Source organism: Oryctolagus cuniculus, chromosome 2 (assembly GCF_051225735.1).
Source record: "Oryctolagus cuniculus isolate XC-2025 breed Fujian yellow rabbit chromosome 2, ASM5122573v1, whole genome shotgun sequence".
In the NCBI taxonomy this organism is placed as follows: Eukaryota; Metazoa; Chordata; class Mammalia; order Lagomorpha; family Leporidae; genus Oryctolagus; species Oryctolagus cuniculus.
The window spans coordinates 168856664-168879064 of NC_142868.1; the positions used below are offsets into that span (position 1 = coordinate 168856664).

Genomic DNA, 22401 nt, shown 5'->3' on the forward strand with positions numbered 1-22401 from the left:
AACGCTCCAGAAGTCTCTGAGTGGTGAACCCTCAGAAATCCCGATAATGGAGCTGGTGTTGTGTTGTAGCAGGTAAAGCTGCCGCCTGGAGTGCCAGCATCCCATATGAGTGCCGGTTCAAGTCCTTGCTACTCTACTTCCAATCCAGGCCCCTGCTAAGGTGCCTGGAAAAACAGCAGAAAATGGCCCACATGCTTGGGCCCCTGCACCTACGTGGGAGACCCAGAAGAAGGTCCTGGCTCCTGGCTTTAGCCTGGCCCATGGGGAGTGAACCAGCAGGTGGAAGACCTCTCTCTGTCTCTCCCTCTTTCTCTGTAACTCTGCCTTTCCAATAAATAAAGTTCATCTTTAAAATAAAATGAAATTCCAGTAATGATAACTTCTGTGTTGTTATAAAAAAAAGTGGTAATATCAGACACTGGTTTTAGCATGGCCTAAAACCTCCACAGAATGGGAGCTCAGGCACTGGTTACAGCTGAAGCCATCCTAAATACTGATTTGGGTTATTGTTGGGATCACTGGTCATCTTTATAATAAGAAAAGTGAAGGATGGGGTCCCAGCAGGTGCTAAAATGCTCATATCCACTCAGTAGACTTAGCCACATAAAAAGTGTAGCTCCTGCTATATATCTACATGCAAAAGAGTGCAGCTGGGGAGCCGGAGTTGTGGCGCAGTGGGTGGGTTCAGCACCAGCATCCCATCTGGGAATGCTGATTTGAGTTCCAGCTGCTCTGCTTACAGTCCAGCTCCCTTCTAATGTGCCTGGGAAGTGGGCAGATGATGGTCCAGGTACTTGGGCCCCTGCCACCAATGTGGGAGACCCAGATGGAATTTCAGACTCTTGGCATTGACTTGGCCCAGCCCTAGACATTGTGGCCATTTGAGGAGTGAACCACTGGATGAAAGTGCTCTCTCTCTCTCTCTCTCTCTCTCTCTCTGTAACTGACTTCCATATCAATTAATTAATTTTTAATAAAAAAATTTTTAAATGAAGTTGGACTTTTGTTTTGCCATATTCAAAAGTTCTCAAAATGGACCACAGACAGACCTAAATGTAAAAGCTAAAATTATAAAATTTTTAGAAGAAAATATAGGGAGAACATTTCATGATATTGAATTTTATAGTGATTTCTTACATGTAAACAAAAGAAAAAATAGATAATTAGATTTCATCCAAATGAAAATTTTTTGTCTATCAAAAATAGAGTGAAAATGTATCTTGCACAATGGGAAGAAATGTTTGCAAATTTATATCTGATAAAGAATTTGTATCCAGCACATATAAGAAACTCTTATAACTCAACAGCAAAAACTAATTTAAAAATGAGTGAAGACCTTGAATAGAGATTTCTTCAAAGAAGATATACAGATGGCCAATAAGCAAATGAAAAGATGCTCAACATCACGAATATAAGAGAAATGCAAATGAAATTATAGTGAGATATCATTCATACCCATTAGGATAGCTATCATAAAAAATCACTCACACATACACACACACACACACACACACACAACCAAATAACAAGTGTTGGCGACTATATGAAGAAAGTGGAGCCCTCGTGTTGTTGGGGTGGATGAGAAGTGACAGAGATCTGTGGAAAACAGCTTGGCAGTCCCTGTGAAGCGTAAACCACTTAAACCACAGGAGTCCTACTGTGAGGACTCCAGGCGCTGAATTTAGGGTCCACCCTAGTCCAATATGACCTCATCTTAACCCAGGTAAATCTGCAAAGACTCCACTTCCAAATAAGGTCACATTCACAGGTTAACAGGGGTCAGGACTTCAGACCTGGTTTTTGGGAGGACACAGTGTAATCCACAACACGCACTGTCCTGACAATGTGGAAAAAACAATTGCTGGTTTAAATTGTAAGTTAGGCCACGGAAATCTCATGGCCTCCTGTGTATGATGATGTAAATGCTAACTAACAAGGGTGCTCACCAAAGTCAAGTTTACCATTTCCGTGCACAGCGTGACTGCGTACCCAGTGCCTCTGTGCAGCAGCTGTTAGCCATACATGACCTCTGAGAGTTACTGAAAACGAAGGCCTGCCCTGCCCTTGCGGGGTGCAGTTCACAGGTTCATGAGTGGGGAGAATGTGACTCCTCTGGTCTGACTGATACCTTTGCAGTTCCAGGAGATACCTACACAGATTATGTTGCAACCAGATGGTACCGAGCCCCTGAGCTGCTCGTGGGTGATACTCAGTATGGTTCTTCAGTGGACGTCTGGGCAATCGGTTGTGTTTTTGCAGAGCTCCTGACAGGCCAGCCACTCTGGCCTGGGAAATCAGATGTGGACCAACTTTATCTGATCATCAGAACACTGGGTATGAATTGTATTCTGTGGCTATGGGCTTGCTAAATGATTATAGTGTAGTGTGCCTTTTGTAATGCAAAACAAAGCAAGAGCTTTATTGCTTTTTAAAGTGCTACTCAGAATGGTCGTTCTGGCTTCTGAGTTGTAGCCAAAGCACAGTCCTTTTCCCAGTACATCGACTCTTAACTCCTCTTAGTGAGTTTTCAGATATCTTTCCAAAAAAAGTCAATTAGTCATGGAATAAGCTATACATTTACTTTCCATGTAGGGCTAAGATAGTGATAGGGATATGAGTCAGCTGCCTAGAGCTCCATCTAAGTGATACTCAACCAAATGCAGGTTCTGTCCATTGTGACAAGCTTTCCTCTCTTTAACCCTAGAGGAGGGGGTCAGCAAATTTTTTTTCTATAAGAGACCAGATGATAAATGTTTTAGGATTTGCAGGCCTTAGAGTGTGTGTTGCCACTGCTTGACTCTGTTGCTGTCATGCAAAAAAGCAGGTATACACAATGTATCCATGAACACATCACAAAATAGTCTTTGAATGTTTTTTTTAAAGATTTTTATTTATTTATTTGCCAGGTAGAGTTACAGACAGTGAGAGAGAGAGAGACAGAGAGAAAGGTCTTCCTTCTGTGGTTCACTCCCCAAATGGCTGCAATGGCCAGAGCTACTCTGATCTGAAGCCAGGAGCCAGGTGGTTCTTCCTGGTCTCCCATGCAGGTGTAGGGGCCCAAGCACTTGGGCCATCCTCCACTGCCTTCCCGGGCCACAGCAGAGAGCTGGACTGGAAGAGGAGCAGCCAGGACTAGAACCAGTGCCCATATGGGATGCTGGTGCTGCAGGCAGAGGATTAACCTAGTGAGCCACAGCGCCGGCCCCTCTTTGAATGCTTTTAAAAATCCATTTAAAAATCATTGTCAGATCTCAGCTAGACAGAAACAGGCACTGGGCTAGAACTGGCCTGAAGACCATAGTTTTCAAATTCCCATGGTGGAACTGAAGAATCTGATTTTTATTTCCTGATCAAAAGTGGCTGCTGAAGTATAAAGTCCCATTGGCATGTCTCCTTGCTTAGCAGTTCAGAATTTACAAAGTACTTCCTTACTATATTATCTCTTGCAATCATAAGAAAAGCCAGTAAGAAAGTTACAGTTTTTATTGTACTTATTTTTGTACTTATTTACAGTTTTATTGTACTTATTTACAGTTTTTATTGTATTTATTTTTATTTCATGTATGAGGGAATTGGGGCTCAGGGAGCCTCCATGACTGACCCAAGATCATACAGCCAGCTAAGAATGAGATTGGAGTAGGACTTGAGGTTTGGGGTTGGGTGGTTTTTTCCATGACCCTACAATTACGTGTCATCGTGCTTGGCAGTCATTGTCTACCTGCAGCTGGTTGGAAGAGAATACAACCCACAGGGTTAGCTGCAGCTTCCCTCAGGAGTGTGGATGCAAAGAGAGTTACACCTCCACACACAGCACGAGTAGGTATTCGCTCCTCCTCGTGGGCTGTCCTGGCCACAGGGCTGCTGGCCAGTTCCAGGTTTGGCTGATTCCTTTCTCCTGGAGAAATCTGCAGTGTGAAGCTTCGGGGTGGAGTGTCATCCCAGGGCATGTCTTCAGTGTGTGTTGTCGGTTTGATTGGTTTCCGAGTAGGATTCTGGAAATTTGCACTAGATGGATACTAGACCTAGCTTGGTGTTTGGCATGAGACAAGGCTGGGTTTGAATCTTGGGTCGGCTGCTTCATTACCGCATGCTCTTGGCCACACTGCCCCTCTCAGCTCATTGTCCTCATGGATGGGGGAGATTTACAAAGAAGAGGAAGAAAAAGAAACAGCTACCACTGTTGGGAGACTGTTACGAGATGAAAGGAGATAGTGTGTGTACAGCACCAGTTTTCTCAGCTCGTCCTTTGGTGGAGGCTGAGGAGCAGAATGGGGAAGAAAGCTGTGGAAGGGGACTGGCTTTGCCCAGGGAGACCTGCTTCTGCAGGGCGGGTCCCCCGTGGCCCCACTCGGTCACTGCGAGTGTTTCAGATCCCTACCTCAGAAGGTAGCCATTTAGTGAGTGAGTGAGTTTAGGTTAGCCAGTTAGTTAGTTATTTTATAGCACACTTATCAGGAGTTTTTCTGGTTCCTATCCTACAGGAAAGCTAATACCAAGACATCAGTCTATCTTTAGAAGTAACCAGTTTTTCCATGGCATCAGTATACCTGAGCCAGAAGACATGGTAAGCTGCTCTATTTTGGGTATTTTGTTATGTGTGTGGCTCCTTTCTTTAAAGAAGGAGTTGTTTCCTTTTTAATATTTGTGGTTTTGGTTTCTGTTTTCTTATGACATACTGACACATTTTGAAGAAATCGTGTTAAAAAAAATTGCTGAGAAATGAGCTGAGAAAATGCTTTCGAAGTCTACCTGTCCTGTCTAGCAGAGATTAATTTAATGTTACATCTAAAGTGCTAGCATTTTTAGTGTCTTAGCATACGCCTTGATCTGTTTAGCCAAAGCACTAAGTTAGCTTTCCCTGAAATCATTATTTCCTCATAAGCAGTGCTTACAGTAACCTTTATTTCGAAGACATGCATGCACTCAATTTTTTTTCAACTTGTGAAACAAAGCACAAATCAATAAAAACCTTTTTCCCCTGGCGGATATTTTCCCATGGAAGGCTGGCCATTCTACAAAAGGCTTCTCACTGGGCTCACTAAGCTCCAGGTCACAGCCATCACCTGTGTCCTCCTGCCTCTGCCAGGAACATGTCCGTGACTGCTTGACGTCCTACTCACCGCAGACGTCGACTCTGGGGTGGCCTCCGACCTTTAAAATCCCCTGTGGTCTAGGATCTGCCTACACAAAGAAAGGGTTATTGGGAGAGACAGGCAGTGCAGAGATGGGGAGAGGTCCGAGACGCTAGATCGTGACTTGTGGCACCTCTGAGGAGTCGGAGGCTCTCTGGACACTGTCCATGTAAAATCGAGATTTCATACAATGCCTTGTTGTATACTGTTGGTTTTCTCTGTTGTTGCGTTTGTCAAAAACCTTACACAAAAAAAGATAAAATTAGGCCAAAGGTTATAAAGTAGTATGTTCGTATGTTTAATTAAGAATGAAATACAACAAACTCATGTGTCTGCTGCCCAGCTAAAGAAGTAAAATTACACCTTTGAAGGCTCCCCAGTCCCTGCCCTCCCCATGATTCTGTTTCTCGTGTGTTTATCTTTCTGTTGATTTCTGTAGAGCTCTTCTACATGTAGTTCAGTGTGTTTTCATGAAGGCTCAAAACATCCTCATAAAAAGACCAGGCACAGATACCAGGCAGCGTGGTAGATTTCAGATGGGAACATTTAGGACCCACATCTATGGATCAGTGGAGATGCCTTATCAAATTAATTCCTGTCTTAACACGTTCCAGACCTTTATCCTGTAGTGTAAAATAATGTAAAAAAAGTAGTTTTTGTAAAAAAAAAAAAGTCTTAATCATCTAACCTACTAGAGACTCTGGCTGCAAAGTGTTATTATTACTGATATATACAAAATATGCGTTACTTTGTTATTATGTAATATTGAAATCCTTTTACTTTGTTGTCCAGGAAACTCTTGAGGAAAAGTTCTCAAATGCTCATCCTGTGGCTTTGAATTTCATGAAGGTACTTAAGAATCATGACTGTTTGTGACTGCAAATTGTAATGACTGTAGGTGGTAATCGTGGGAGAAATGGAAAATAGGGCAAATAATGTCCAAGTAGGATGTAGCCATTGAAAATGATTAGAAACTGAACCAATTGCAGCTAAAAGAGCATCAGCATTTTAAGCAGTAAAAATTCTGACATATCTATTAAAATTAGAAGAAGGCCAAAGAGCCACACAGACAACAGACCCTATCCCTTACATTAGGCCCAAGAGAAATGGGCAGATTTTAATAAAAATCTGAAGGTACTTACCTAAGACCAGTCTACCATTCATGCTTGACCCACAGAGGACACACTACAAAGTATGACCCTTCCATCAAGAGTGGATATGGAAATCCTTTTGGGGAATGGGTTGAGAATACCAGACAGGGTATCTGTCTTTAACAATCAACTAACTTCTATCTGTAACAGTGTTTCCAAGCATGGCTGCTCATCAGAATGGCCTGGGACCTTCTCAAAAATACAGATTCCAGTATATGCCTTTAGAGATTTATGGAAGCAGACTCTCCATGAGTAAGAGCTGGGGATTTGTGTCTTTAACATCTCCTTAGGTGATTGTGAATGAACAGCTCAGTTGGAGGTGCCTCTAGTCCAGACAGTGAGGTGGTTTGGATGAGCCAGCATCAGCGTTGTTGACCAGCCTTCGTGCCTGCACCAATCACTCAGGGTGCTGAGCCGAATGCTTTTTATGCCCTGTGACTCCCCTCACCATAGCTGCACCTGACCTCAGCTTGCACCTGCCCTGCCTCACTGCTCCACCCTCACCTAGAATTTTGCAGGCCCTGTCCTAGAAGGCCAGCCCTCCCCCGCAGCCTTGATCTTGACAGGCTGTTCTGATCCACTCACAGTTTAGCAAAAGATGTCAGGCACTGCAAACCCAGTCCATTCTCAGGTGGAGCCAGGAGCCTACCGTGTTTACTCCTCCAGCTAACCTGGAAGTTCTCGGGCAGGCAATTGCAGGACACAAAACTCTAAGGTGTCAGAGAAGCTCCTTGTCTTCTCCTCTAAAGGTATAGTGCCCTGTGGGCTTGCCCGAGATTCTAGATGAAGCTCAATTTGTTACTCCTCCATTTGATTTAGACTTAGAAATATTGATCTGAGACCCAGGAATTCTCTGAGTACATCAAAGTTTGTGCTAGTCCATGGGCCACACCCTATCTCCTAGACTCCTGCCCCATGTTAGATGAAAGAAGACCTTCTGTAACTAATTGCAATTGGGACATCTTCAACAACAAATAAGTACTGGGTACCATAACAGGTAATTACCCCACAGGAATGGGTCATAAGCTATGCAGAGAACTGCTCAAGAGGTAAAAACGTTGGCCAATGACAGTAGCAAGTGCAGTGGTGGCACGCAGTGGCCAATGTGTGGCAGGTCTCCCTCAGGCACCAAATAAGACCACAGGCCCAGTTTTATTACTTATTACTCATTTGTCTCCATAATCATGAGTACCCTACATCGCTGTAGCAGTTTACTTTGGTCATTAAGAAGAAGACTGTAGATGATTAGAAATTTCACTAGAGGGCTTTCTGTGAAATTTTTAAAAAAGATTTATTTATTTCAGAGGCAGAGTTACATACAGAAGGGAGAGACAGAGAGAGAGGTCTTTTATCTGTTGGTTCACTCCCCAGATGGCTGCAACTGCTAGATCTGGGCTGATCTGAAGCCAGGAGCTGGGAGCTTTTTCTGGGTCTCCTATGTGGGTACAGGAGCCCAAGCACTTGGGCCATCTTCCACTGCTTTCCCAGGCCGTTAGCAAGGAGCTGGATCAGAAATGGAGCAATCAGGACTTCTATATGGGATGCCAGCCTTGTAGGTAGAGGCTTAACCTACTATGCTACAACGTTGGCCCCTTTCAGTGAAATTTAAAGTTTAATAAAAGGATACAGACTTAGACTTTGCTGGCCCAATTTCTTGTATCCCACCTTATCCATACCTTTGCTTGGCTAGAAGCACTTCAATCAAGGAATACCTCTGAGAACTCTAAATTACAGAAAGTAATTAATCTAGGAAGGCAAAGACCCAGAAGCCTCGCTCTCCCCCCAACTCCCCACCCCCACCAGTTCGTCTCAGTGCTCCTAAAACTGGTCGTGTAGTACATTGTCCCAGCCCAAACCCATGGAGCAGCTCAGCATCAACAGTCTCTTCCAAGAATCTAAAACTGGCTTTAAAATAAGAACTCAGGGGCACTTAGTGATGGATTGGATTTCAGTAGATTGTAAGCTCCTATGAAAACATGAATGAATTCAAGATAGATATTTTACGAGTAACTGAGAGACTTAATTGTGATTTCTCTCTGGGGAGTGAAGTAGAGGAGAGTGGCCCGGATGAGCTCTGTGTCCATTTCCAGGTGCTGGCAGGTCCCTGCTTTCTCTGAAAACTTGGTGAGGATCCTTCCTTGCCTTTTCCAACTTCTGGTAGCCCCAAGCATCCCCTGGCTTGTGACAGCATAACTCCAGTGTCTGCCTCCGTCACCACATGGCGTTCTCTCTGTGTGTCTGTTTTCACCTTGCTTTCCCTTCTCTTTTAAGGACACCAGTCATAATTGGGTTAGGGGTCCATGCTACTGCACTGTGACCTCATCTTAACAAATTACATGCACGAAGACCTTATTTCCAAACAGGGTCACATTCTGAGATACTGGGAGTTAGGACTTGAGCAAAATTTTCTTTTGGTGAGGATACATTTTAACCTGTGACAGTGCCGAAGAGACCAAGAAGAAAAGTTAAGTAAGCAATTGCACCTGTGGGTCTGGAGTTTGGCGGACAGGTCTGTAACAGAATTATGGGTATGGAAATCTCCAGCAAGTCCTGATAATTGAAATCATGGGTGTCAATGAGATCAGCTAAAAACTGAGGACAGATGAGAAAAATGAGGATGCAACGGGTAAACCTTGAGACAGTCCATCCGACTGTGATGGAAAAGAAGGTGTAATAGCAAAGGCTGGTTTGAAAAGGAGCAGCCAGGAGGCAGATGAAAGAAAGTGAGCTGACAGGGAAGCCAAGGAGAGAGTTGAAAAGGAGGATGTGGTCAGTCGTGTCTAACACAATTGAGATAAAAACTCAAAACACCTGCTGCATGTAAGAAGTAGAGCCCAGGGGCACAATAACAAGAACCGCTCACGTGGAATGATGGAGGCAGTAGCCAAGAAGTGAAGAAGACGGGCAAGTGTTTGGTGCAGCAGGTAAGACGCTGCTTGGGATGCCCGTGTCCCATATCAGTGTGCCTACCTCTGCCTCTGATCCAGCTTCCAGCTAATGCAACCATGGAAAGCAACAGTGATAGCCTCAGTATTTGGGTCCCTGCCACCCACGTGGAAGACCCAGATGGAGTTCCTGGGCTCCTGGCTTTGCCTTTGTTTAGTGGGCATTTGTGGAGTGAACCAGTGGATGGAGCTCTTTCTCTGTGCCTAGCTCTCTCTGTTTCTCTGCCTTTCAAACAAATGAAAATAAATTTAAAAAATGTTTTAATTGGTGAAGAAATAGAGACTGCCAAATTCTGTATTCAGATTAGACTTCTGTCCTGATTGTAGGTATTAAGGTTTGAGGAGGTACTTCCCTGTGACAACCAGAGTTAGTTAAAGGCAGATCATTAGCTGGGTGGAGGGTTGATCTGTTGCAGCAGGTCATAGGTGTGAAGGGACTGTGAATCTGGCTGTGTTGAGCAGGGTTGTTCAGCTCCCACTGCAAGGGGCAGATGAGACTGGTTACAGACAGGCAGCTTTTTTAGGGACCTCAGAGACCAGAGGTGAGCTGGGCTCAGGAACAGGCACCACAGGGCAGCCCACAGCTGGGACAGCTTCAGGTGACACCACTGTCTGGACACACGAGTGCGGTGCTGGCGAGCCTTATTTCTCTCCAACAGACCTGAGGCAGAAGTGGCAAGTCGCCTGTGCCTGCGCGTGGTAAAGCTGCCCCATTTCTTCATGCTCTGGCCAGGGAATACCAGGGCTTCTCAGCAGAGATCACACATCAGGACTGTGCCTGGCCTGCACCTCTCACACTCCCCACTCCTAACTCTCAGAGGCTGAGCTATGGGCTTCCACAGCCTCACACACAAAGGACCACAATGCCACCACCTCTTTTTTTGCCTCTAGTTATTCCTATATGAATACATATTCCATTTCTCCCCATTTTAGCTTTCTTCCACTCATTGAGGTTCATAGCTTCTTCAGCTTAAGAACCACTGGTTCTCAAACTTGACTATACGGTTATCAGAACCATCCAGAGGGCTTGTTAAGCACAGGTTGCTAGGCCCCACCCATCCCCAGTGCTTGTGATTTGGCAAGGCTGGGGCAGGACCTCAGAATTTACATTTCTGACAAACTCACGGAGACCACACCCTGCAGACTTCTGCCTTGGTTTCACTAGAATGGAAAGATGCCATGGGGAGAAACAGGTGATCCAACGTGGCCCGTCCAGAGACACTGGATGTCCATGCATCCCGTCCGCAAATGCTTCCAATTGGCAAAAGAAGAGCTAGTCTAGCTATTAACAAGTTCTGAGCACTGGATATCATATAAACTTAAAGATTTTTAAAAGTCATGTTTGTCAAGTTATTATTCAAAGTTTTGGGTACAGTAATAAAATAAACCCTTCTGTTAATATCTTCCTTGCTTTTCTCTTTATCTGAAGGGGTGTCTGAAGATGAATCCAAATGACAGATTAACCTGTGCCCAACTCCTGGAGAGCTCCTACTTTGACTCTTTCCGAGAGGAACAAATTAAAAGAAAAGCACGTAATGAGGGAAGAAACAGAAGACGTCAGCAGGTACCTCCATTCAAAAGTTAAAATGCTGTACAAAGGGTTCTTTTATTTGTTTTTTTTATCTTTCAAAATGAGATCAAGACCTTTTCTTTGCCCTGGGTTAGTTGTGATTGATGTAATAAAATCATAGAACTTGAGAATATCTAGATTGTTGCAAATCTTATTCCAAAAACACTGGAATCAAATTATTGCGCAACTCCTTGGCTACACTGATTGGGTCTGCCAGCTGCCAGATCACATACCTAAGAAGCAACAGCTTTGCACAGTAGAACCCTGATGAGGACAGGACCGAGTATCGCCATCATGATTAAGGAATCCCAGGACCTCTGTGTAGCATCCAGACCCCCAGCATTGGAAACGTGACTCTTTTCACCATCTCTTCACCCATGTTAGGCAACTTAACCCATGAAACCAAGGACAAGCTCTGGTAGATACAAAGGGGTGAAACCAGACACCCGGGAGCTAGATCCTGCCTGACAAGGGGCCAGCATTGCAGAGCAAGGTAGTCAACAATAGTTCGGCAGTTTGATAGACTGTCCTTCCTTCATTGGTTTCAGAAGACTTTGAAAACATAAACTCCATGGAAGGAGGTTTTGTTTTGGTTTAGATCCCCCCCCATCTTATATACCCAGTATCTAAAATAACCTGACACATAGAAGGTACTAATGAATATTTTTCCAATGAATAAATTGGTGAGCATTGCTTACTAATAAACCACGTTGGTGATTTTCAGTTTGTCAGGGCTAATGATTGTCATGTTTTGCATTTGCCCCGTCTTCAACTTTTGATCTAATTTTTTGGTCCTTTATTTTCTCATCAGCATGTTTTCCCTAAGGGAGGAAAGCAGTCTTTTTCTTCTGACCAATGTTTTTCTTAAGAAATATTTATGTTTTTATTTATTTGAAAGAGTTACAGAGAGAGGTAGAGGAAGAGGCAGAAAGAGAGAGAGGTCTTCCATCTGCTGGTTCACTCTCCAAATGGCCACAACAGCTGAAGCTGAGCTGATCCGAAGCCAGCAGCCTTTTCCAGGTCTCCCACGTGGATGCAGGGGCCCAAGGACTTGGGCCATCCTCTGCTGCTTTCCCAGCTGCATGAGCAGGGAGCTGGGTCAGAAGTGGAGCAGCCGGGACTCAGACTGGCGCCCGTATGGGATGCCGGTGCTGCAGGGGCGGGCCTTAACTCACTGCACCACAGCGCCGGCCCCTCTTCTGACCTCTAATAGTTCAAATAGAAGTTTGTTGGGAGATAAAGATCAATTAATCAATAAGATGAAAAATTATTTGAATACAAAGTTTCTGGGTATCCAAAATTTTCTTAGATTTGCTATTTTACCTTTCATTGTTAATCACTTGCACATCCATCCCAATGCTGTGTAAATAACAAAAAGATTAGGTTTATTCAAGTAAGTCTGAGGCAGCAATAATAAATACAATCTGAAATACAGTGTGAATTGGGTGTGGAAAGACCTCATCTCCTTAAAAATATCTCACCTCCTCCCCACAACTGATAGAGGATGTCACTGCCCAGACCACTTCTCCCTCTTCCCTCGTTCATTGTCCATGCCACCACCTTTGCCCACACTCACCTCTGGGGGAGAAGGGTGCTGCTCTCCCTTTTAGGCTCCATTACACAGCTGTGCCACCTTTGCTCTTCAGAGCCCCTCTGAGACTAGTCAGGGACTTCACAGAAAGCCTTCCAAGAGCTGGGGATGACAAAAGAAAAACACGGCAGCTTGCTTAATGATCTTTACAAAGATCACGAAGGTTCCCTTGGCCTTAGTACAGTGTGTCCTGTCCACCGCTGCGTGATGGGCCCCAGCACAGCACCCACCAAGGCCCCCCGCCTAGACGGCTCCCTCCTCCAAGTCAGGTTCCCAGCAATCAAGGCCGATGTGCTTCAAGTTCTCTTTTTCTTTCTGAGGATGCACCTCTTCCTAGACATTTTACCATACCAGAAAATAAATGGAAAGTTTTGGAAAGATCTTAGAATCCAGTGTGAGTTCAAATTTCTGCCTGGATCCCAACTTTTAGATCTCTGGGTGGATAACAGTTTCCTTAAGACTAAATAATCTTAACACTAATGGATAAATAAGTTGATAGTAAGGATTTCGCCAATATCCTGGCTATTCACAAGTAGAGATGAGTGGGATAGGGACCCCAGGAATCACTGCTTAATAGCCAGCAGGCATCCTTTAAACACTGACTAGATGCTCACAAGAAAACGTTTTGGAATAAATAATAGTGCACCCATGAGAATCCTAGAATAAGTGATAGGAGCTGATTTTCAGGTCTCGCAGGATCACAGGTTTCTGGAAAGGTCACCAAGTTTAATTTTAAAATTGATATCTTGTTGACGTCTTGGTACAGTATCTCTCTTCTTGTTGTTGTTTAACCACCTTTAACTCAACCCGTGTCTATATAGAAATTTTCAATTTGCTCTTTTATTTTTGTCTTGTTCTGCTATTAGAATCAACTGTTGCCTCTCATACCAGGAAGCCACATCTCCCCCACACCTGATGGAAGAAAACAAGTCCTCCAGTTAAAATTGGATCATCTTCCAAACATTTAGGAAAATGTTCTTTCAAGTGCAAAGTAATTTAATATGTACACATTTTTGTACGAGCGAGATAGGGATTCTCAGTGTTTCAAATGCAAATTAGCCATATGAAAATTAAGATGCCTTCTAGAATTGTTTTGCTGTGATCGTTGCTGATTCCTCTCCCGTGCTTTCTCCATGCCAATTTTCTCTTTTAGCACATTTCTTTAAGTGTTGTAAGGCCTGAAACTGCACATTGGGAGGAGACATTTTCACTCTCAGCAGCCCTTCCGGAGGCAATTTATATTGGAAATTTGTGGACTTATGCCTCGCTTTATGAGAAAGATTTGCATATATCACCTTGCTTCAGCAGACCACAAAGCATCTTAAAGCAATATCAAATAGCCTGTCTTGCTGTTGTTTGTGTAATGAATGACATTATGTTCCTGCATTTTAATTCCCTCTACTGTTGAGTAATGCTGGCATTTTTTTTCACATTTGACATTGATGTAGAAAGGGAACCTTGCAAGGTCATGCAGGTTTATTCTTTGATTCCATGGAAGATTCTAGTTTTTCTCTCATGAGACATTGACGATTCTATTTTTAAAGCTAGTTAGAGAAAATTCCATACGAATTCCATATATAGCAAATCATGGATGAATGACAGGAAGTCACCATCCTCATGACAGTGCTGCAATTGAATAGTTGGCCGCTGACCCTGATGCTCTCCTTTGGCGGTCAGGACTCTGTCCTTTTCTCCTGGCTGACCCTCTCAGTGCTGAGAGCAGTCCTCCTGGGCGCGGTGTTTAAATCATTTATTGCCATTCCTCTTCCAAACAGTCGAATCCGTAGCCTCTGTGAACTTGTGCAACCCTCAACTTAGTGACTGCATCATAATCAGATTGGGTTTGTAAATTCTGCTAAGAGCAGGACTATCCTTCTGTCAATTGCATTATGTATCCAGAAACTGCAGAAAACATCTAATAAGTGAGCTGAATTTACTTTGGGTTCTTTTCCCAAGGAAGCGTAACATCTGTCTGTCTATGTATAAGTGTATGGAGATATTAGCTATATAAGTGTATACTTAGAAGTTTTGAAGTATCATAGTGGATGTCCTCTCTGCCGGACATCCACAAAGAAAGCAGAATGTTGGAAAGTGCTTTTAGTTTGCTCTCAAGGAACTTGTGTGAAATAATAGCCCAAGGCTGCCTGTCACTGTCAGGCAAAATGGCTAAAAGCAGTGGCGTTCCTGTGAGCAAAAATGAAGAGCATTTCATGAACTCTTGCCTGCTCCGGGGTCTGGCATGCTTACCTGAATGTTGTCAGATTTCACAGGTGCACATTATCCCAGAAATCTCTGGTGTCTGGCCCCAGGAGTGAAGCATGTACTGCTAGGGAAACACAGTAACATCTCTCAGAATCTGCATTTGTGAATATGGCAATGGAAACTTCCAGTGAACCTCGGTTATTCAGGAGTCTCCATTTACTAAGAATGAATGGCAGCTAAACAATAGTTTCTTGCCTGCTGGAGGGACTTCAGGGAGCTTATTTGGCAAATTTCACAGTTTTAGTATGCGTAGAAGCTGATAGGGCCTCCTTATTCTCACCATGTTAGCAACAGTGTGCCTCCGCAGATGTGTTCGTTTCTTGGATTTTTAACAGGATGGTACCACAGGCACAAGGAAAATGAAGAAGAAAAGATAAAAGGCGACTTTGCTGGAAGATTTCTTTTTAGCTTTCATAGTGGGGTTTTTTTGTTTTGTTTTGTTTTCATGTAAACCTTCTTATTACCAAGCCTCTCACATCCTCACTGGTCACTGGTCGTCGGTACACACAGATAATATGTAATATATATGTGACGTAATGCACATACACACGCATGTGTGTGCACATAGGAAATTGGAAGACAGCACGTGACTGCATTACCCATTTTTCTCAGAATCATGCTTCAAACAATTGAGTCTTTGGCAGGGATTGGTGAAGTGACTGTCTTCCTTTTTTTTTTTTTTTTATAGCATTCAGGCATTTATTCAAACTAACCTTCCTCTTCCTCATTGTTTTTGCTTAGACAAATCCACCCCTCAGGCATCACTGGGGAGGAGAGAGGAAGAAGCATCTAACACTTATAAAAATGTTCTGACGCAGGCACATTGCTGTGAAGGAAAATAATCTTCTGAGAGCATCCGCCAGTGGGGCGGACCCTGGGTGACCCCGGGCCACCTCGCCTGGCCGCTGCCCGTGTCACTCAGGGACACAGGTCCCGAGCTGCCACTCGTTGTTTCTGTTTCAAGTGCACCCCTGGGGCCTCCGTGCTACACGGATTCGCTCACACTCCTCGGTCCCATGGAGGGGACTTGCACTTCAGTGTCCAGGGTCTGGATTCAACCCCGACTTTTGTAAAACTCAGCTTGCCCCAGGCCTCTTCGCAGAAGCCCACTTACTTCTGTAACCAAGCATTTCCTGCAGCCTCTGGTGCAGTTTCTGGCTCACCTGGGTTGCGTCTCACCCCTGCCAACTTTCAGGCCTTTTAATTTCTTTATATAGCTCTTTCCTGATGCTGTCCAAAAATTGCACCGTCACAGCGAGTGATGCCACCGGAGCACTTCTCTGTTCCACCTGTGCCTGACCTCTCCACACCCTGCTCAGTGCATCGCACCTTCCGTACCTGCGTGCCTGCTCAGTCCCCATGAGGTTGTTTTGCTTTGGGGTTTTTTTTTGTTTGTTTTTTGTTTGTTTGTTTTTGTTTCTGTTTTTTTTGTTTGTTTGTTTTGTAGAGCACTTCTCAGGCCATTTAAAATGCAGACTTCTTAGCTCCATATAAGAGAACATGAAATTAAACCTCTCTCAGCCAGAGAAGCTGTGGGCCTGGACTTGGCCTTGCACCTGTTGCGGTCCTGGTGGTTATGTGAATGTGATTGTTCCAGCTTCTCCAGCCACGGAGCCCTTGCAGCAGGTGACTTTGTGAAGATGACTGTAACTGGTTAAAGAATCACTATGGGCTTCTGAATCCTTGGGATCGGAGAGATGGTGGAGTAAAGGGTAAAGCTCTTGATTAGGGAAAGAGTTGAAGGAGAAAGTAGAGTCTCCTTCTCCCGCTGCTCTTCTTTGCTCCTGCAAATTTCTGAAACTACAGTACATCAGATAATTAGTCAATTATTTTGCCTTTTTAAATTCCAAAGATGTTTTTTGTTCCCTTAGTCTCCTTGCCTTAGAAATATAATTTGTCAAAAAGTTGGCACTTTCTCAGTCATTTGTCACCACCTGTGATTTCCAATCCTGGTTTTGGAACAACTTGAATGGCAAAAGCATTCTCCACAAAGAAAGTGATTTTTATAATGAAAAGATACCACCAGAAGAGGAATGATGCTTCAGTCCCACTAACAGCAATGTCTTAAAAACACTGGGGTGTCAGTGTAAAGTATTAAGTGTAATTGCAAGCACACAGATTGTATGCATGTACTTAACACGTAAAGATAAATGCCGCTTACAAGTTAATGTTCTACGTGTTTGTTTTCTGTTAAAGTCATTAACTCAACCACTTCATTCTTGTTTTAGCAGAAGACTAACCACCTGTAAGAGCAATGGATAGAGAATAAGACAACACTTAAGGGCAGGTGTTGTGCTGCAGACAGTTAAGCAGCTTCTGGGGGCACCTGCATCCCTTGTCCAAGCACCTGATTTGGTTCCTGGCTCCTCCACTTCAGATCTAACTTCCTGCTAATGTGCTTGGGAGGTAAAGAGTAGTGGCCCAACTCCTTGTGTCCCTGCCACCCATGTGGAACCTGGGTGGAGTTCCTGGCTCCTGGCTTCAGCCTGGTCCAGCCCTGGCTGTTGCAGGCATCTGGAGAATGGACCTATAGATGGAAGATCTCCCTTTCTTTGTCTCTCCTTCTCTCTCTCTGTCACTCAGAGGAGGAGGAGGAGGTAAACAAAGGAAGAAAGGAATAAAAGTAAAGATCACTTGGCCTGGAGGTAGCTTTTCTGTGCCTTTGTTTTCTAATGGGTAAAATAAGAGGAAAGATAACCTGGATGATTTCTGGGGCTCCCCCTTCAGCTCAAACCTTCTGTGATTCTCTATAGCACAGCGTTTGTGTCCTGAATGGATCTCCTGGTAGAAGAGGCTTTTCATTAACAATGCCTGGAGCTGGGACATAACTCTCTGTCTCTCCTGCTTGCTTTGTATTTCATTCATACACATGCTTATGGCTACAACCTACCTTGAGTTTTATCAGGTTCATAGTAGTTTGTAGACAACTGTCTAATAGAGGCTATATTTTATAAGTAAAAGTGGATTTTGAAGCTAATTATCACTTATTTTAATTAATGTAAATAAGACAGGTGTGCTTTTAACATGCCTAGTAATATGTAATGCTTCCTTGATGTGTTAATCTAACTCTAATTATTTTGGAAATGACACCTAATGCTGTCAAGTATTAAGACATCCATCAAGGCGGGGGACATAGAGTAACTTTCTAAGTTTAGCATCACTCTTAGTGATTTCTATAATTGATAACTTAAACGATTTCTACAAATACCTCTGAATTATACAGATTTTATATTTCAACAGCAGAGACTTGGGCTTCGTCATTTTTTAATTTGCACCCATCAGTTACCCAGGCTGAGAATTGGTAATCGTTTTCAACAGGCATATGTCTCCTGTTGTGAACCACTCTCCCAGACCATATCTCTAAATATTGTCTCAGTGAAGAAGCTGTGGGTCTACTTGGGATTTTAGGACATATTTGTATAGATGCAGATCTGCTTCAAAGCCCTGGAAATTGTAGATATATGTCTAGAATTTGATAATAAGCAGAAGGCTAATTAAAGCTAATTTAAACTACTATAAATAATTCATTATGCACTTTAGTTGTATTATGTTAAACATATGTAATATTATGGTGTTTCTAAAAATTTAGCTACAGATATTTAGAAGGCCTACATAGGGGTGGTCAAGTATTTTGATAACCGTACATCAGTGTATATAACTTAACCTGAACATGTTCTTTAGCTTATTTTAATAAAAGTTATAAATATTTCTGTTTCCTAATTACTATTCAACTCAACTATTATTTCATTGTCTAATACTTTGTATTTAAGTGAGGAAAAACTGTCATCTTCATATGTAAATTCCAGAACTTGTTTTTTAATTTCCTGTTGGTTGGAATGTCTGAGCAGCTGGTGTGGCAAGCTATTTTTTTTGTGTGTGTCTTGGGTTGGGAATTTTTACAATTTGGAAAAACTAACAAAATCTTTTCCAGTCTGACTAGCTAGCTGCTTATCCCCAAGAACATCTAACAACTGTATTTTGAGTCTGTGAGATCCTTTTTTTCAATTTATCAAAAATTTTTCTGTAACTGTTTATAATACTTAGCTACAGGATATGAAAATTTCTTGAATCTTTAATTCCAAATTCTCACTTGTGTTTCTGTTGTGAGTTTAAAAGATAAAAAGGCTCAATACACTCACACTAGTGATCAAAAGACAGAAAAACCATTAGTAAAATAAAGGAAATAGTCCTATTTTACGTGGCCCTCCCCCCCCCCTTTTTTTTTTTCATTTTATTTGAAAGGCAGAGAGAGACAGAGATAGTTCGTCCATCTATGGCTCACTCCCCAAATGCCTGCAGTAGCTAGGCCGAAGCAAGGCGCCTGGAACTCCATCCTAGTCTCCCATGTGAGTGGAAGGGACACAAACACTTGAACCGTCACCTGCTGCCTCCCATGGTGGAAGGGACACAAACACTCGAACCATCACCTGCTGCCTCCCTGAGTGCTCATTAACAGGAAACTGCATTGGAAGCAGAGCTGGAACTTGAACCCAGGCACTCCAATACTGGTATCCCAAGTGGTGTCTTAACCACTATTGAAATGCCTGTCTCAGATCTCTATTTAAATATGTTTCAGGGGCCCACGTTGTGGCTTAGGGGGTTCAGCCTCTGCCTACAGCACCAGTATCCTATATGGGTGCCCATCCCAGCAGTCTCAGCATCCCTACTGATGGCCTGGGAAAGCAGTAGAGGGTGGTCCAAGTGCTTGGGTCCCTACACCCACGCAGGAGATCCAGAAGGAGCTCCTGGCTTCTGATCAGCCCTGTTCCAGCCATTGCAGACATTTGGGGAGTGAACCAGCAGATAGAAGCTCGCTCTCTCTGCCTCTCCCTCTCTATGTCTGTAACTCTGCTTCTCAAATAATAAATCTTATTTAAAAGTTTTAATTTTTAAAATTTATTTGAAAGAGTTACCGAGAGAGAAATCTTCCCTCTGCTGGTTTACTCCCCAGATAGCCACAATGGCGAGAGCTGGGCCAGGCCAAACCTAGAATCCAGGAACTCGTGGGTGGCAGGGACCCAAGCACCTGGGCCATTTTCTGCTGATTCCCCAGGAGCATTAGCAGGGAGCTAGGTTGGATGGGAGTGGAGCCGCTGGGCCTTGAGCAGGTGCCTGTATGGTCTGCCAGCATCTCAGGCATTGGCTTACCCCACTTATACCACTGTATCAGCCTCTGTTGTTTTCTTTTGAGTTGACCTTTCTGCTTTCACTGTCTTTAACGCTGCTTGTGTTTAAATGAGTATAGTCGATGTTTTCCGGTGATACCTGCAACAATGTCTCCCATCCTATGTGTCATTTGCATTGATGCTGCTCCATGCCTTTTATTAAGAAGTGAAGTCTGCCTCATCCCTCTGCACCCTGGGTCCAGGCTGGCCTCGTGATTTCTGAGTCACATTGGGTGTAGAGGAGGTGAAGCTGTCCACTTCTGGGCTGAGCCCCCTGAAAGCCCTAGCATCCCCTGCCTTCTCACTTGGTGGAATCCAGCCACCATGCTGCAAAGGACCTTAAGCTGAACTAGCAGGACACCACGTTGAGACAGAGGTCACTGGCAGAACACCCAGGGGCCAGACGTGTGAGTGAAACCTTCCTAGACCTTTCAACTCAGCACAGCCAGCAGCCAGCCAAGTATAGACAAATGAGTGTCCTGAGCCAGCGCCGAGTCTAGCAGGGTGACTGCCCTGCCGAGCCCAGTCAACCCTCAGGATTGGGAGAAATAACAGATCGTGCTACTGCAAGCCTCTGCATTTGGGGATGATTTGGTGTGCAGCAGTCAAGAACAGAAGCAGAGTATATTTTTAAAAAGCCGAGCATTAGCAGTTGAACGCATGTTCTATCTATGTGCTTCTACTGCCCTGGCATGCCGTATCAGAATGTAGGTTAGAGTCCTGGCTGCTCAACTTCCAGTTCATCTCCCTGCTGATGTGCCTAGGAAAACAGCAAAAGATGGCCCAAGTACTTGGGCCCCTGCCACATGGGAAACCTGGGTTGAATTCCAAGCTCTTGGCTTCAGCCTGGACCAGCCCCAGCTGTTGTGGCCATGTGGCAAATGAACTAGCTGATGGAAGATTTCGCTCACTTTTGCCGTCTCTGTGTGTGTGTCACTCTGTCTATCAAATAAATAAATCTTTTAAAAAAATAAGGAATAAGGTCTGATGTTGTTTAGCCTAGAACTCTAAGTATATTTGAGGGAATCTAAAAATCACTGGCCCCTGCTACCCACTGGTCTATCTCTGTGTTTGGATCTTGTTTGTCCTATCAAGGCGGCTGTTCTTCCAAGGGGAACATCGTCTTTTCATAAAATGCGTAGCCATCCTGTGGAGAAGTGCAAGGCATCATGATGAAGAAACACTCCAGACATTGTATTTACCAAATAGAAGCTACATCACGTGTCTGTGTTCAACGGCTGAGTGGGTACCAGACTGTTAGCTTTCTGGCTATGACCCCAAGAACAGCCAGTCCCTTTTGGTCCTGATGCGGGTTAACCATTGCTCCCCCTGCTTCCTCCCGGGCAGCAGACTCGGTGAGCGCTTCTGAGCTGGGAGGGAAAAGCCTCCTCCAGTTGCACAAGAAGGGAGAGTGCGGGATGACCGGCGCCACGGCCTTACCTCTTCCTCTTTCTATTAGGAAGCCTTCCAACTGGAGGTCAGGTTTTGGCCTTGCCACTTACAGGTCATCAGCGCGTTCCACTCTAAAACGAGTAGTACTGCCTACCACGTGAGGTGGTTAAAAGCATTCAGTGAAACAACTGCATGAATAAATTTTGTGATACCGAAAGTTATATAAATATATTGGTCTGTTACCCTCTAAAACATCTGATTGCATTAACATCTGCAGTTAACATTTGGTTCCTTTACAGGAGAGCATTTGACCCAACAGTTAAGATGCCATTTGGAATACTCACATCCCTTATCAGAGTCCCTGGGTTTGAGTCCTGGCTCTTCTCCCCATCCAGCTTCCTACTAATGCACACCCTGGGAGGCAGCAGATGATGGCTCAAGTACTAGGGACCCTGTTACTTACATGGGAGACCTGAACTGAGTTTCTGGCTTCAGCCTAACCCAGGCCTGGCTGTTGCAGGCATTTGAGGAGTAAACCAGCAGATGGAACACCTCTCTCTCTCTCTCTCCATTTTTTTTAAACATTAAAATTATGGAGCGAGGGAGAGAGCGAATCTTCCATCCACTGAATCACTTCCCAAATGGCCACAGTGGCCATAGCTGGGCCAGGCAGAAGCCAGAAGCTTCTTCTGGGTCTCCCACATGGGTGCAGGAGTCCAGGGTCTTGGGCCATCTTCCACTACCTTCCAAGGTGCATTAGCAGGGAGCTGGATTGGAAATGGAGCAGCAGGAATTGGAACCAGTACCCTTATAGGATGCCAGCACTGTAGACAGCAGCTTAACATGCTATGCCACAGTGCCAGCCCCTGCCTTTTTTAAAAATAAAATTTTTTCAATAAAAGAAGGAAGAACAAGGACTTCATTGGAAAAATGCTCTTTGAAAGAAAATCCTAGGATTTTTAAAAATTGTGTTTATTTGAAAGAGAGAGAGAGAGATGCCTGTAACAGCTATAGCTGGGCCAAGATGAAGCCAGGACCCTGGAATTCCACCTCAGTCTTCCATGTGGGTAGCAGGAATGCAACCACTGAGCCATCACCTGCTACCTCCCAGGACCAAATTAGCAGGAAGCAGGGTTAGTGTGGGGAGCAACCCGGACTGGACTGAGTTACTGGAATTAAGACTTATTCTATGC

At 44.1% G+C, this 22401-nt stretch overlaps 1 protein-coding gene across 3 annotated transcripts in view; it reads left to right on the plus strand.

Annotated features, from left to right (window-relative positions):
* The window catches only part of CDKL4 (cyclin dependent kinase like 4), a 52666-nt gene extending 34295 nt beyond the window's left edge, over nt 1–18371 (plus strand). For 2 of the 3 annotated variants that reach the window (XM_070069209.2, XM_002709908.6), the window contains 5 exons: nt 2137–2334; nt 4482–4564; nt 5925–5981; nt 10658–10792; nt 13256–18371. In XM_070069209.2, the coding sequence (XP_069925310.2) occupies nt 2137–2334; nt 4482–4564; nt 5925–5981; nt 10658–10792; nt 13256–13357 (575 nt within the window). In that variant the 3' untranslated portion in view covers nt 13358–18371. Of the gene's footprint in view, nt 1–69; nt 360–2136; nt 2335–4481; nt 4565–5924; nt 5982–10657; nt 10793–13255 lie in introns of those variants that run through there. The other variant, XM_089326509.1, reaches the window with a different exon arrangement.
* The last annotated feature ends 4030 nt before the right edge of the window (nt 18372–22401 follow it).